Source organism: Acomys minous, assembly GCF_964271855.1.
Source record: "Acomys minous genome assembly, chromosome: 7".
Lineage (NCBI taxonomy): Eukaryota > Metazoa > Chordata > Mammalia > Rodentia > Muridae > Acomys > Acomys minous.
In genome coordinates, this window is record NC_140488.1 from 125,413,307 (window position 1) to 125,429,053 (window position 15,747).

At 42.6% G+C, this 15,747-nt stretch overlaps 1 protein-coding gene across 13 annotated transcripts in view; it reads left to right on the top strand.

The window, feature by feature from the left end:
• The window catches only part of SH3KBP1 (SH3 domain containing kinase binding protein 1), a 360,074-nt gene that overhangs the window by 243,205 nt on the left and 101,122 nt on the right, over positions 1–15,747 (top strand). For all 13 annotated transcript variants that reach the window (XM_084788562.1, XM_084788564.1, XM_084788558.1 and 10 more), the window contains one exon: positions 7,009–7,103. In XM_084788562.1, the coding sequence (XP_084644688.1) occupies positions 7,009–7,103 (95 nt within the window). The remainder of the gene's footprint in view (positions 1–7,008; positions 7,104–15,747) is intronic.

Here is a 15,747-nt window from a genome sequence, read left to right on the forward strand (position 1 = left end):
GTGTGTGTGTGTGTGTGTGTGTGTGTGTATGCACATGGGTGAAGATATGCTTGCTTGCGTGTATATGTGTGCAAGTGGCAATCAGAGGTCAAGACTGGGTCTCACTGAACCAAAAGCTCACCATTTCAGCTAGACTGGATGGCTCGAGAGGCCCCAGGATCCACCTGTCTCCGTACTACCTTATCCTACCTAGCACTGGGTTCGTAGGCAGGTACATGTGGCTGCCCTCATCTTTTACATAAGTGATGGTTATCTGATTTGGGTCCTCTTGCTTACACAGCAGGCATTTTCCCCACTGAGCATCCCCTTAGCCCATGATACTGTTTCTTTTATTATGTCTCAAGGGAAAATGAAACTCCAATTTAGGCATGACCTAGTACTTTCCATTGCTGCCAAAAGTTCTGCAAAGCTTTCTTTCTCCCAGAGTCTGGGTACATGGCCTCAAAATCTTCATTGGTTGAAAGTGAGCCCAGAGAGTTTCTGGATTTAAAGTATATCCTCATATGTATGTGTTCAGGTGGCTAACATGTTTATTTTGTTTGTTGTTTTTATTTTATTTTTTGAAGCAGAAGGAATTTTTCTTTTTGCTTGTTTGGTTGATTTAAGCTGGTTTCTTTCTTTTAATCCATTATAAAACCAGATGAAGGGAAACATGGAATGTGAACATGTGAGTTCAATTCCTTTAATGGTCTGTTTTTAATAACGTGTAAATTTCCCAAAGTCTAGAGATTGAAATAATGTTTTAGGGAGAGGGAGAAACCTTCTGGGTTTTGTTTTGTTTTGTTTTGTTTTTTTCAAGAAAGGGTTTTTCTGTGTAGCCTTGGCTGTCCTAGACTCACTTTGTAGACCAGGCTGGCCTTGAACTTGCAGAGATCCACCTGCCTCTGCCTCCCAAGTGCTGGGATTAAAGGCAAGTGCCACCACGCCTGTTGAGAAACCTTCTAGTGTTATATACATTTTCTCTACCCTTTTAACTGTGCTTGTATGGTTTATTTTGTTTCTTATCAGATTATTTAAAGACTGTAAGGCAAAAAGCTTTAAGAGAGTTAGAAATCTAGACTTAGGCTAGCTAATTCATTAACATATTTTAATCATTCAAACAAAAAGTAACAACAAAGCCATCTTAATTGCTGTATAAATTGTACCTTTCTTTCTGTATATGTGTATATTCATTCCTACTTGATTTCAGACTAACTCCATAAAATTAATGAATTGATGGGGTACACCTGCCTGCAAAAATTAATTTCAGGTTTTTATTCTTCTTTATCTGTTTGCTACTCAGTTAAAACTTAGAATCTTTCCATGTCCAAAAAGGATTTAGAGTTATCCTCTTCTTTTAAAGCATATCAAACACCCCTTGTGTTTTGAACATTTTTCTGTATGCATATGATCTTGTCATTCTATGAAACACAGTGGCAGCATTCCCCCACCATCAATTGCTGTATGCATTTGTTTTGTCTTTTTGTCATTCTCATCCCCTCTCCTTTCTCCAAGCATTAGTGTATCACTTCCATGTAAGGACAGGAAGGCCCATCAATAGGCTCAGGCTCCAGAACTAGTTGGCAGTAAGTTTCGCATGGTGGTAGGTTAGAAAATATATGTATTGAAATAAGGAACAACATGCAGTAAATTTACTATCACACTTTTGAAGTTAATAGTGATTTTGTATATATTTTCGTTTTTTGAGTGATTATTTTAAAACCATTGAAACCCAAACCAATGTGTCTTTACTTTATGATATGGCTGAAGTAAATGGCTAAAATGCTTCATAAGTTAGGATAAATTCTTATTTAAAGATACATTATGATAAACTATGAGTCTACTGGCTGCCATATTTGCTTATAAGTGGTTGTGACTGGAGTGTTGAAATGTCATTGCTGGAAAGAACAGAGGTATAACCCAGTATGGTACTGGGTGATCTGAGAACATCAATGATACATTTTTGAGGTCCTAAGTAGGAGCCAGAACAGTGCAGTTTCCTAATCAGAGCCATATTGTTAAACTTTGTGATTTCTTATACAGATGTGCCAAGGATGTTCTGCTGAAGTTAACTAACCTCTCTCCTCCTTGGTTGGTTTCTGATTTCACACCTGATGGCATTGTGTTCATCAAGAACTACAATGTGACTGCCTCGGGTCATGTACTCCACAAAATCCAGCTGGGACTGAGCCCAGTTCCAAGTGTACTGATTCCTGATCCAGAATCTTCTACTAAAGAATCTTCCCCTTGAGTGTTCTACTACTTCTTAGGTGTCACTCAAGGACCATCAAGAAATATGCAAGAACTGTGGCAGTTCTGGGGACGCACATAGGGGCAAGTCATATGGTAGCAGCATACTCTGTGGAAGATAGTTATAGCTAGTAGCTACAGCCCCAGTTACCCCTTGTTTTCATATAAAGGTAATGCTTTCAAGATAATGATTTGTTTAATCCCTCTTAATATCAAACAGCATAGCTGCACAGTATAAATGACTTAAAATTAGAGTATGATGAGATTCACACAAGTGTAGAAATATTTAAGCACATTAAACTACACAGTTGAAGTGAGAGCATTTTTCTTATATTTAAATTTTTCATGCAATATATTTTGGTCATATTATCTCCCTTCTCCCAACTTCTCCCAGATCCTCCCCACCTCCCTACCCATTCAATCTCATGTTCTTTCTCTAAAATCAAAACAAAAATCTTGAAGTCTATTTTTGTTGGCCAACTACTCCTAGACAAGTGGCCTACCCTCGAATGTGATTGATATACCCAATGTTATATTATTAGAGAAAACTGATTTTTCCCTTTGCCAGTGGGTATCATATACAAATTGCTTCTTAGGAGTGGAATCCTGTGTCTACTCCCCCCTTCTCAGTTCCAGGATCCTGTCTGTCTTCAGCCTGTCCAGGTCCTATACTTGCTGCCACAGTCTCTGTGAGTTCATATTTGTATCAGTCCTGTTGTATCTGTAAGATGCTATTTCCTTGGAGTCATCCATCATCTTTGGTTCTTTTAATCTTTCTGCATCCTCTTCTACATAGCTCCCTGAGCCTTGAGGGGAGGGGTTCGATAAAGACATCCCATTTTAGACTGACTCCTCTGAAGTCTCTTGCTCTCTGTACACTGTCTAGTTGTGGGTCTCTATGTTAATAACCATCTGCTACAAGCAAAAGCTGCTCTGATGAGGCTTGAGTGAGTCATTGATCTATGGGTATATCTCTATGCCCTTAGGAGTCATTTTAGAGCAGTAGTGTTTGGCTTTCTCCTAGGGCTCATGACCTAGCTAGTCTTCTGTTCTTGACCACTTTAGCAGCGTCATATATGGGGTCCATCTCATGGAGTGGGCCTTAAATCCAATAGTTAATTACTCCCATAACATTGTGCCACAATTATATCAGTATATCTTGTAGGAAGTCTCAGTTATTTTGTCATAGGTTCTGTAGCTATGCAATATTGATGATTATTTTTCTCTGCTGATAGAATACAAAGTATATTCCAGCAGTACCAGACTACTAAACTCCAGTCAGTATGGGTAAAAATTCTAGCTGTGCACCAGTTCAATAAAATAAGCAAGTGTTGTCCTCATCAGTAGGATCTTCCCTTTGGGTTGTGGAGAGCAAACCAGTGGCCTTCGCAATAGCCTGTGATGTTTGGAGGAGGACATGGTAGGGATCCTTTGGCCAATGACTCAACAAGATGAAGACCGTTCTTAGCATTGGAAGTTTTACTTGGTGGCATGAGATGTCTGGATGGAGTATTATCTTCCCCATTATATTGAGAATTAAATTTCTTTCATATATAATTTGGGAAGCATCTAAAGTAGTAGGTTTCCATATTGTTTTTCAAATGTTCAGTAGTGTTAGCTGTTCCTCCCCATGTTCCTTCCTTTATCCTACTCTCTCATCCCCCTCGCCATTTAATCCTCCTATTCAAGTTTCTCTTTTATCTCCTTATAATACTATAATACTCCTTATAATTACCCCCTCCTTTAAACTTACACTTATTAAAATCTGTTTTTTTTTTTTAATGTAGAAGACACATCTTAACTTACAGGGAACTTGTAAGTGTAAGATAAAAATGGTCCTGTGAAATAATTGAAAGATATGTTAGCTCTTTCTTTGCAGTATTTCCATCATTGTGATTACAGTGGAACTCCATGGTATACTCCTATAGGATATGCCCTGAAATAGGAAGGTGAGAGAGGAAGAAAAGGAAATGACATAGGAAGAGGCTTCTTTTTGGTGTAGAGTGATAGTAAAGAGGCACATTATACTAAGAAAATTTTTGAGAAGATAACTTGTACCAAGTTTCTTCATCTGAGTATGCTTCTGTTTTGAGTGAATACATACCTACTGGATCACAAAACAGCGAAAAACGATTGGTCTGCTAAGCTGTATAGCAAGAGGTTCAGAGAAAAGGGCCCCCCTGAAACTGATAAATTTAAAAGGTAGCTCAATAATGTCAGGACTCCAGGTCAAATTGTTGTATTTTCTCATACTGTTCAGATATGATTCCCACAGTGCCAAGCATTGTCTTGACTTCTGACAGTGATCGACTGTGGTAGAAGTCTCAAGGTAGCAGGCAGATTGGGCCCAGTGGTAGAGACTCCTGGCGGACCCTTGGCCCTGAGCTCCGTCTCTAGCACTGCAAGCCAAACAAAAAGACTAAGGGCAGGCTGCTCTTTGCCTTACATTCTATAGGCAACAAAATCTAGCAGTGTCATCTCTAACAGATCTCTTACTTCAGATTTCATTGAGTAGAAGAGCACATCTTACTCCTAAACAAAGCAGCAACAAAGGGGAATAGGGTAACATTATTTGTTAGCCTGCCTGAACTCGGAAGCTAAGTGTGGTTGGTCCTGGTTAGTACCTGGACGGAAGATTAACATTATTCCTAGACAGAATAAACCTGACCAAATGAGGATTCTGTCAAGTAGGAATGGGCTTGGGAACAGCTGCTGGGATGTTAGTCCCCAGTGCTCGATCACGTTTTTATTAACCTTTTCACTGAAAAACAGACACATGATGTGTTCTTTCTTTGCTGGTCATGAGTAACTTATATTCTTTCAAAAAATGTCTATGATTTCCATAGAGTTGGGACTTTGTAGGGCAGTTCTTCAGTAATACTATGTGCTCATTTTTGAAGTTTTGAGGTTGGCAAGTCATATTTCACCAGGACAGTCAATAGGAAAATTGGCAAAGCCTGTCATTATCCAATTGAAACATGTTTCACTTTTTCCCTCACTTTAAAACATCTAACCAATTCAGGCCTGGGGAGTTTTACTCCTTCTAATTAAAGAGAAATGGCACATTGGGATTCTCTAAGTTTAGGAGTGTGGTCTCCATGTGTTTTAGAATAGGTGCCTCTCAGCACAGGTTAGTGAATAAAAGCCATGAGAAAGCCTAGAGAGCTAAGGATGAAGGTTTGTACCATGCAGATAGGGATATAACTGCTATCTTGAAGCCACTGGACAGAAAACAAAAACATCTCCACAGAAGGAAAGTGAGTCCCTTCCTCATCCCTTTCCCCCTTGCCATAACAACCCTAGCCTACAGTGTGTCTATATTATGGATATTTTGATTTCCTTTATTTTATATGTCACTCTCTTTGATTGATGGGATGCTCACCAATGCAAAACAATGAATTTCAGTGGTATAAAATATACTAGGGACAATTTAATTGCCACTTAAGCATACAGTTGTAGGTTACAATCTAGCTGCAGGAAGGACCTAAGTCTTAGGAAATAACTGGTGATATTCAAAGCCATGAGATTTTTGGACTCTGCTGGAGAATATGGTAAATGTCTGCTCTAGAAGGTACTAATTTCTGTTTTCTTTCCACCTTCTGTCTGGAGTCATGGAAGCTTGGTTTGCCAAGTCTTCTTTTTCTAAATTCCTTGCAAAGGTGTTTGCTGCCTTCTTCCCTGGTGCTTTTTGATAGAGTTATTTTAAATCAGATATACTTTCAAAGCATACAACTTAGTACATATTTAATTGATTTTGAATGGCCAAAGTATTTATCTCCCTTCAGTGAGGACTATATATTCCCTTGCTTATAAACAGCCCCATCAATGGGCAAGTGGGTTTGTGCAAAGAGACCATGAGATATCCGTAAATAAGTTCACCCACCCTACACAGAGGTGCATAAAATGTTTTGGTGATTGTCATGGACCCCGTATAGGTCTGACCTGGGTCCTCTGCATATACCTTATGGCTGTGTAGCTTGGTGTTCTTGCAGGACTCCCAGCAATAGGAGTGAGAGGGTGTCTCTTACTCTTTTTGTCTGCTTTTGGGACCCTTTTCCTCCTACTGGTTTGCCTAGTCCAGCTTTGATATGGGGGTTTGTGCTTGTTATGTCTTGTTTGGTGGCTATCCTTAGGGGGCCTACTCTTTTATTTGAAGGGAAATGGAGGAGAAGTTGATCTGGGGGAGCAGGGAGATGGGGGAGGGACTGGGAGAAATGGAGGGAGGGGAGGAATCTATGAGAGAAAAATAAAAGAAAAATATTTTGGTTGTATTTGTTGGCTGCTTGTGGTTGACTTTTTTATATGCAAATGCATTGGTATTTATATTTTAATACATAATGTAAAAGGGAATTCCTCATGGTTTTATTTGCTATGTTGGCTTTATAACAGAACTAAAGGCCCCCTTTCTGATTCTGTAATATGTACAATAAAGCAATGAGAAAAAAAATTCAGGTTGGCCTATGCATGTACCTTCAGAAAATCTCAGATAGTTCACAACTGCTTTCTCAAGTTGAATGACACATTTTTGCCTTTCTGCCTGAGAAAAGCAAATCATCCCATGGCATTCACGATGTTCTATGAATTGTGAAGGTAAAATGCAGAAATAAATATGCATGAGCACATTTAGGCAGTTTTGGAGGGTGACTCATTCTCTATGCAGCCGTAGTATCCTGTTAAGCATACTTTTTTCTTGAGGTTAATGTGACACAGAGCGCCTTCATCTGGGTCAGCTGATTAGATGAAGCACCTTAAAGGTTGTGTTTTTTGTTCTTCTTACAGCCAAGGATTACTGCAAAGTAATATTTCCATATGAGGCACAGAATGATGACGAATTGACAATCAAGGAAGGAGATATAGTGACTCTCATCAATAAGGTAAACAAAGATTATTTTCTCCCACCTTCTAAATTGAAAAGTGCTTTGGAGTATCTATAGACTATAAGCTTTCATTTTAGCCATTTTGTTATATAGTCCAAGCAGGTCTTGAACTCACCATCTTTTTGCTTTAGCCTCCCAAGTACTAGGATCACAGACATGTACCACCATGCCTGGCTTGTTATAGACCTTGAAACATTAGGTTTTATGGTCTTGAACTTGTGAGAGAAATTAGAATCTTTCTTTTTGTTCAGGCTAAGTCCCTGGCAAACAAACCAACTTGGGAGTCCAGAAGATCTCTGGGGCCTCCTGTACTTCTGTCTACATGACTCTGAAGAAGAGTCTGTCCTGGAAGGGATAACCCAGAAGGCAGCTTATTTATCTGTGAGTTCTGCCTGCTACAGTAGCCAAGCTGAAAGCCTCGTGTCATCGGAGACCCAAGAAAGGGATCATGAAAGGCTGGTCCTGCCTCACAGGCAGCAAACCCTTAAAGAATGTTTGCTATTCATATCAAAAACAAGTGGAATGCCTGAGAGAATTTTGCTTGTCTTGTATGGACTATAAAGGTTGGATGATTTTATTATCATTACAACCCAAGCCTTCTAAAAACCTGGAGAGCCATAAAATCTGTGTGAAGCAAAGTCGTTTGCTAAGGTCTTGACCACACACTGTTTTTCCTTTCATGCAATGCTACTCATCACACTGGTAGCTAAAAGTCATATTAGTCAAGTGGTTCCTAGGGAAAAAATACAGTGTTTTCCTCTGAAGTACAGGGAGTTTCTGGTGGTTGAGTACAGTGAGAAGCCAGGTAGTCTTCAGGATGCAGAAAGTAGTTTGATTTTTATTTTTTATTTAGGTGAGTAGCTGGAAGCATGGTATTTATTCTCTTCATGCCAGAATGACTTAGAAATCTCCACAGTCACCTGAGAGCTATTATGGGATGGGGAAGCATTGCCAGTCTAAAGGATGCATGATGCAGAGGGCTGGGAGAGGGAGGAGGGAATTTGGGTGGGGAAAGGGCCTGTGACTGTCCTCCCTCTGTACCACAACGGAGGGAGGGAACTGCTGTGCTGTCACCTCTTTCTACTCCTAGCTGCCAGCGAGGGAAGTGCTCCAGATGTTAAGAAGCTTGCCAACCATCTAATGCTTGTTGGGTATTTTTTTAGGGAGAATATCGACTCTCTTATGGACATGTAGTATGTATGTAATATGCAGAACAACACTACAGATGTGCAAACACCTTTCTGGAATAGTAAATTATTCTCTCTTCTAAGAACTCATCCATTTTTTTTTTGACCTGTGAACTATTCTCTCCCTAGCTTAGTTCAGTCTAACTCTGTGGGTGTTGAATGTGGCAGGAGGAAAGAAGAGGAGGGGAATGATGCTCTCTTTGCTCCTTGCTGCAAGAGGCAGTTCCTTTTTCTAGCCTCCCTTCCCCTCCTCCTAAGGAGGCGGCTCTCTTCTGCAGAGCACATTTCCTATTTTTAATCAGACCTGTAACCAAACAAATGGGATAAGCAAGTTGTTAAATGGGCGTGAAGCATAATGCAAATACTTTAATAATTAGCACTGATAATTGGTTTTAGTCATGCAAGGAAAGAAATAGAGCACTTTCCTCTTATACTGACAGAGGCTCAGGGAATTAAGTAACTGCCATTCTTTGCAGTGGGAAATGGACTCACTGTCTCTGTTTCTGTTTTGTTTTGGGGCCAGGGGAAGCCTTTTTAATTGAAAACCCAGGGTGTTAATAACATTTATGAAGGTTCGAGAAAAGGCAATCCCACCATGGTTTCTCTTTTACCTAAAGATGGTGATTTTCACTTTAAGACTTTATCCTCCAGTCCTCACCCCTCAAGTACATTCTATGCATGATGAAAATACATTCGTCTCTTGATTTTGTCCTGGATGTTGCAGCCCGTAATCCAGTCTTATACAAAGAAATCTTATTTGAGGAAGGGAACGCTTGATGCAAAAAGCAACCCCTACCAGGTCCAGCCATTCAGACGATAATCATGAACAGGGAAATGTGTCCTCTGCATCCCATTTCTCTAGTTTCAAAGGTTAATACACGTGGAATTGGTTTGCTCATACAATGCGATGCTGCCAGCTCTGCTATAAGCGTTTGCTTTCTAGGCTGAGAATATACATATTATTTAGACGTGCCTTCTCTAGCCCCCATCCTCAGCTCTCTTCCAACCTGACTTCCTGAGCATGCGGGTGAGCCCAGGCTTGTTTTACTGCCCTGACAAACAGTCTGAGCTTCCTCCTCAGTCCCTGATGTGCCCTGAGATGGTAAAGAATGGCGGGGTTGCTTTCTCCAGCTCTACCATCCCTCCTGAGCATCCTACTGCCTACTTTTTTTTAACACCCCACAACAATACTTCACTTGTGACCCCTGTACACCAGCCAAAGTCTTCAATGGCTTCTCTCTTTTACGGTAAAATCCAGTGTGGGGACATGGTACTTTTCCCCTCAGACATTTTGGCTTTGCTGCAGTACCATTGGTTCCAGTCTTACTCATGTGTCCTAATAGGACTGACCTTGAGCATGTGTATTCCTGTAGAGATGCCCTGATTATCCACTTAGTTGCTTTCTTAAAAACATATTTATTATGTGTGTATTTGCACATGTGTATGACTGTATGTTATGTTCTTGATATGTAGTATCAGAGGCAGTCTTTTTGTTTGGTTGGTTTTGCAAGACAAAGTTTTTCTCTGTAGCCTTGGCTGTCCAAGAGCTCACTCTGTAGCCTAAGCCTTGAGCTCACAGAAATCTACCTGCCTATGCCTCCCTAGTGCTGGGATTACAGGCATGCGCCGCCATTGCCCAGCTTCAGAGGCAGTCTTAACTCACACTGATTAGGTGCATTACAATCTTGATGCTTAGCCTAAATCACTTATGCTCTATTATCTTATTATTTTATATGATCTGCTGAGAAAACAGGTCTCTTAATATCCTCTTCTGATTTAATTTTTATTAATTCATATGAATTCTGTTTTTTTTAAACTTTTTATTGATTCCTTGTGAGTTTCACATCATGCACCCCAGTCCCATTTATCTCCCCATCACTTCATATCTGCCCTTTGCCCTTGCAATCTTCCCCACCAAAATAAAACCCATACAAATAATCAAACAAACAAGAGCAACAACAAAAACACAAAGCACAGAAAACATCTCATTGTGTAACCTGTACTATGTCACAGTGTGTCCCCACAGTATACTGCTTTGTCCACACATCTTTACTTGCAAATGATCATTGCAACGAGTCATCAGTCTGGCCCGAGATCTGTGGTTTCTGTGACACCATCAATATTGTATCCTTACCAAGACTCTTCCAGGCCATCCCATTGCTGCCCTGTGTCATGGAGATCCTGTAGCTTTATATCAGCAGGACTGGCCCTTTAATGCATCCCAATCACTTAGCAGATGACATAGATGTTGGTGTGGACCAACTCTGAGCCCTAGATCTGAGCCAGAGGGATAGCTGAGATGGTCAGCTTGCTGGCTCTCCCTTATCTACACCATCAGGGAGGGCTCTCTAACACTGCTCGGGCTAGGCCACCATCAGCAGAGGGCAGAGTCAACTCTCCTGTTCTACTTCCCTCAGAGTGGGCTCACCCATACCTATGCCTCCAGAGCCAGCTCCACTGTGCTGCCCAGTCAAGGCAGGGGACCATTCTCCCAAGTGCTGCAACAGTTCAGCGGCAGGACCAGCTCACCTGCTATCATGACCTCAGGGCCAGTTCTCCCAACTGCCACAGGTGGTGAGGAGCAAGGAGGTCACCCCAGCACTCACTCCACCTCAGGCAGACAAGTGGCAGGCCCAGCTCTACCACACTCTCACCCACCCTCAGGGCTGGCTCACCCATGCCTCCTTGACCAGGGCCAAGCCCTACTATGCTACCCAGGCAAGGTACAGGACACAGCCCTACTATGCTACCCAGGCAAGGTACAGGACCCACTCTCCCAAGTGCTGCAGCCAGCCAGGGACAGGGCCAGCTCACCCACTTTCATGGCCCCAGGGGTCAGCTCTCCTGATGGCCTCAGGTGGTGAGGGGGCAGAGGGCACTCCCCCAGGCCACCTCTCAGCAGACAAGTGGCAGGACAAGCTCTCCCCCACTCTTTCCCTTAGGGCTGGCTCACCTGTGCCCCCACCATCAGGGTCAGCTCTGCTATGCTGTCCAGGCAAGGTTCAGGGCCAGCTCTCCCAAGTGCTGCAGCTGGTGAGGGGCAGGGATAGCTCTCCTGATCTTAGGACCCTGTGGGCAGCTTTCCTGACTGCTAGGGGTAGCAAGGGGTGTGGAGGGGGCATCACCTCTGCTCCTGTGCCACCCTATGACAGATGAGTGGCAGGGTTAGTTCTCTGGCATTCACATCCTTGAGCCAGCTCACCCATACCCCCACCACAAGGGCCAGTTCCACTATGATGCCTGGGTGAGGCACAGGGTCTCAGTCTCCAGCCAGCCGTGAGAGATGGGGCCATTTCTCCAGAATACTGCATCCAGTCAAGGGTAGGGCCAGTTCTGCAGAGGCCCTGGGCATCCACATGGTCCCCTGTGGCTATCTCAACCAGAGGCCATGTTCTCTAATGGTAATATGAGCCACAGACATCAACCCCTGCTACTACATAGCCAAGCATCTCAGACTGGGACCTCACCATGGCCCCAGGGGGTGGGGCTAACCACTCGCAATATGCTGTTCCCCTCCACTGTTAAATCTCCAGTTCCATTTCTCTTTATAATGCTCAAACTGCTCCACTTCTCTTTCTCTCCATCTGTCCACTACATACTCACACATTGTGGTGGTTCCTACTGCAGGCTGGGCATGCAGCTTCCAGGCACCTGGGTGACATCCTCTATCCATGCTGCATGGCATGGCAGCAAGCAGGTGTCTAGGGCCCTCCTATGCTGTGCGTTGCGGAGCAGGTCTCTGTCTGGCATAGTGGTCTGCAGGCCTTTGTCTGTCTTCTTCCTCTTCCCAGGCTATGCTGCCTGGAATTAATTTGATTTTTATGAGTTCTAGGTATAAAATAGCTCTGGCCACTGAGCCAGGCATCAAGCTAAGATGAACAAAGGGCTGCCATCTGCTCTGCCACTGACTGATATAAGAACACCACCACCAAAAAGGTGTCTCTTTTTTGCCCATTGCCAGGGGGTCGTAAAATTTCTGTCAACCTTGACCTTGAAAGCAGCATGTTAAGATAATAAGTCATGGAGGCTCAGAGAAACCAAGGTTTGAGTCCCAGCATAGAAGGTTCTGGTTATGTATCTTTGGGCATATGGCTTGACCTCTCTGAGCCTCAGTTTCCTCAGCACTAATGTAAGGGCATTAAAGCTTATGTTCCAGGCCTTCTGTGACTAGTCGTTAAGACCCTGTGCATGAGGCCTGTCTCCCAGGAGTGAATCTGCCTTTGGCAACCATAATCCTAGCTATCGTCAGCATCCAGTCTGGCTTTTCCTTCTCAAAGTTTAGCAAAAAGATTCGTGGGCTCTGGATCTGGTCCCTGTTTGCTGTTAGGGATGAATACTGTGGCATTAAGTAGGTAAAAGCAGTTTTAAAAATCCACCTGCAATAGTTAAGAATCCATGGTAGGGGGGAGGTTTTAGCAAGAATTTAGAAAGAAAATACACTATACTTTTTTTCCTTTGGTCTGCTGAAAGTGGGAAAAATGGATTCTGAGCATGTAAAAACCCTGCTGACATTATAGAAAAATTCTTACCTCTTCTTTTAAGTTGATGTGCAACCCAAAATTCATTGAGATGATTATAAACTATTATAAAATGAATAGTTTCATCCAAGATGGTTAAATATGTATTTTGATGTGCCTATTTATTGTATTTATAAGTTGAGGTCAAAGAGCTGAATTGCTGCGCTCCACATCAGTTATATTTGCTGTTTAAGTCTCCACTGTCCCCACATGCTGCGGATGTTTCCTTTTGCTGTCAGCTAAGGTGATTAGCTCTGGCCTGCTTTCTGCGCCATGGCAGGAGTCAGAGCAGGCGTTGGCCTCCTTTTTGGCTCTAGAATGTCATTTGTGTGGCTTTCTAGAAAATGAGTCAGACACCTTTAGTGGGCGTCTGCGAGACCTCTTTGGTTCCTGAAATAAGGTGCAAAGACCTGGACTATTTGTGTGTCCCTGGAAACTAGGATGAGATGTGGTAACCCGGTTTGTTTTTTAGTTTATTTAGAAAGAAGGCTATGGATTTAGGAACATTTCTCCTTGTGCAGAACACACCTGTGTTTAGTTGTTTATTTCTAGACCCTTAAAAATAGCTCCTGCGTCTGTGTTTCTGCCACCTCCATCCCACTTTCTGATTGATGTTCAGAGTGTTCAGGAAGGTTCAGAAGCCTCTGGGTGTGGTTTCTGGCTTTCTTCATTTCTTTTTCCCTTTTTAAAAAGTTATTTAGAGACAGGGTCTCGTCTCTCATATTATCACCAGCTAGCCTTAAAGTCACTATGCAGCTGAGGGTGGCCTTGAACTCCTCATTCCCCTCTCCTCTATTGCCAGACTGCTGGGGTTACAGGCATGTGCCACAATACCCAGCCAGCCCCGAGTTTCTGGAGCTTAACTGGAGAAGCTCCCTGGTGAACAGCTAAGGGTAGCTTTGGAGAACAAGTTTATGGCTCCACAGTTGAGGGTAGCTACAACTGGAGCATGTGCTTACTGTGACAAGCACCCATTGAGGGCAGAGTAAACCCTGCTGGAACAATGATCCTATGCTTAAGAGAGATGTCCCTCCCTGAATTTAGGAGGAAGTGTTTCTTACTGACCCCTTCATATACAATGTTCATAAAACAGCTGTCATGGATAGCCTATTCCCCTGCCATGCAGTCTTCATTGTTAGAAACCTGTTTGAAAGCATTAAAGTGTATGCTCATAGGGTATCAAGTCTCTTCTCGGTAACCTGCTATCCTTCCTCTGAGTGCCACCAGGTCTCCCCCTCCAGGGGACGTGGTCAAATATGAGGCATCAGAGTATGTGAGAAAGTCATACCCCACTCTCCACTCAACTGTGGAGAATGTCTTGCCCATTGGCTAGATCTGGGTAGGGGCTTAAAGTTTACCGCCTGCAGGAACAGTCATAGGGGAGGGGAATAAAGGGAAAATGGGAGGGAGGGAAGAATGAGAGGATACAAGGGATGGGATAACCATTGAGATGTAACAAGAATAAATTAATAAAAAATTAAAAAAGAAAGCATTGAAGTGGGTGTTTAGGAATATAATAGTGTTGGCCAGAGTGGTGGGGATGACAGGAAGAGGATAGAGATAGATGATGTGAAATACCACTCATGTTCATGGAAGAAAACCCAGATATACCCTAAAGAGGGAGGGAAACACATGGAACTATATAAAAACTACTGTTTTTGTTTCTGGCACTACTAACTGCAGGAGTATTGGGAACGCTTCCGTGGATCATAAGGATTATTTTCTGATGTTCACTGGGAGCAATTTTAATTTATTTATTTTATTTAATTAATCTAACAAATGTAATTTATTTGTACATTGTCTTCTTCCCGTTACAATCCTCATTCATTCATTCATTCATTCATTGAAATACATTTGCGATATGCCAGAAGTTATGCTAGGAGATGGGATTACACAAGTGAACACAAATTCCAAACTTGAAGGTTTGCTTTTTCCTTGTTCCAAATATTTCGAGCTAGACATACTGTGAAGGTGGAGTCGGAATTAAGTACTAAACCACCTAGCTTCTTTCCTAGCTGCTTTAACATGTCTCCATGCGTCCCTTTTTTCTCAGGCACCGTTTCCTTGAACAGTTAATACTCTCTAGATGTGCCTGCAGGGCCACAGCCTCCCAGTACAGGCTTCTTGGCAGCCATTAGCAAAAGGTCAGATCCCTCAACCCCATCCTTTCTCCTCAGGGGCGGGGGTTTGTGGAAAGCTAACACACTGAAGCATCCTCACGGCAGCCATGGGAGTCACACAGGACCTTGAGTCTTCTTTCCATATCACAGGAGAACAAAGACCCAAAGCAAGCATAGAAATGGGTCTTTCAAAAACCTCCCAGCTAGTCACCAGAAGAATTGGGACAGGAGTCTTCTGACTCCCTGATGAACATTCGTGGGACCTGGAGGCCAGCCAGTGTGGTAACTCTGGACAGCGTTTATTTCCTGGGGGCTGCCAGATGTTTGTGGTAGGTACAGCTTAGCCAGTCCCAGCCATGACTACTATCCACTCCAGTGGAGAGTCATCCAGTGTTGCTTGATATCTGCAGTTTCCTTTTCGATTATTAATACCATTCTTACCAATCAGAAGAGCAATCATACCATTATATCGCCATGTTTCTGACCTATTAGAACCTATCGCTTTCCAGCTAGCCAGTCAAAAGGAAAGAACCGACCAGCTCGAGCTAATGTCAATTATTTAGAAAATAGTTGCATTAGTTCATTGAGAGTTTAATACAATGTGTTTTGATCGTATTCACTCCAACTCTTCCCTAAGTCACCTTCTTTCCAAATTTGTGTCGTTTTCTAAAAATCCCTCAAGGTTAAGTTTCTGCTTACCTAAGTATCATTGGATATATGCTCTTTCGCTAGATAGGCACAGCAAGAGCGACACTCTCAGAGGAAACTGTCTCTCCCTCTTGTAGGAGCTGACAAGTGCCAGCAGTTCCACAGTTTA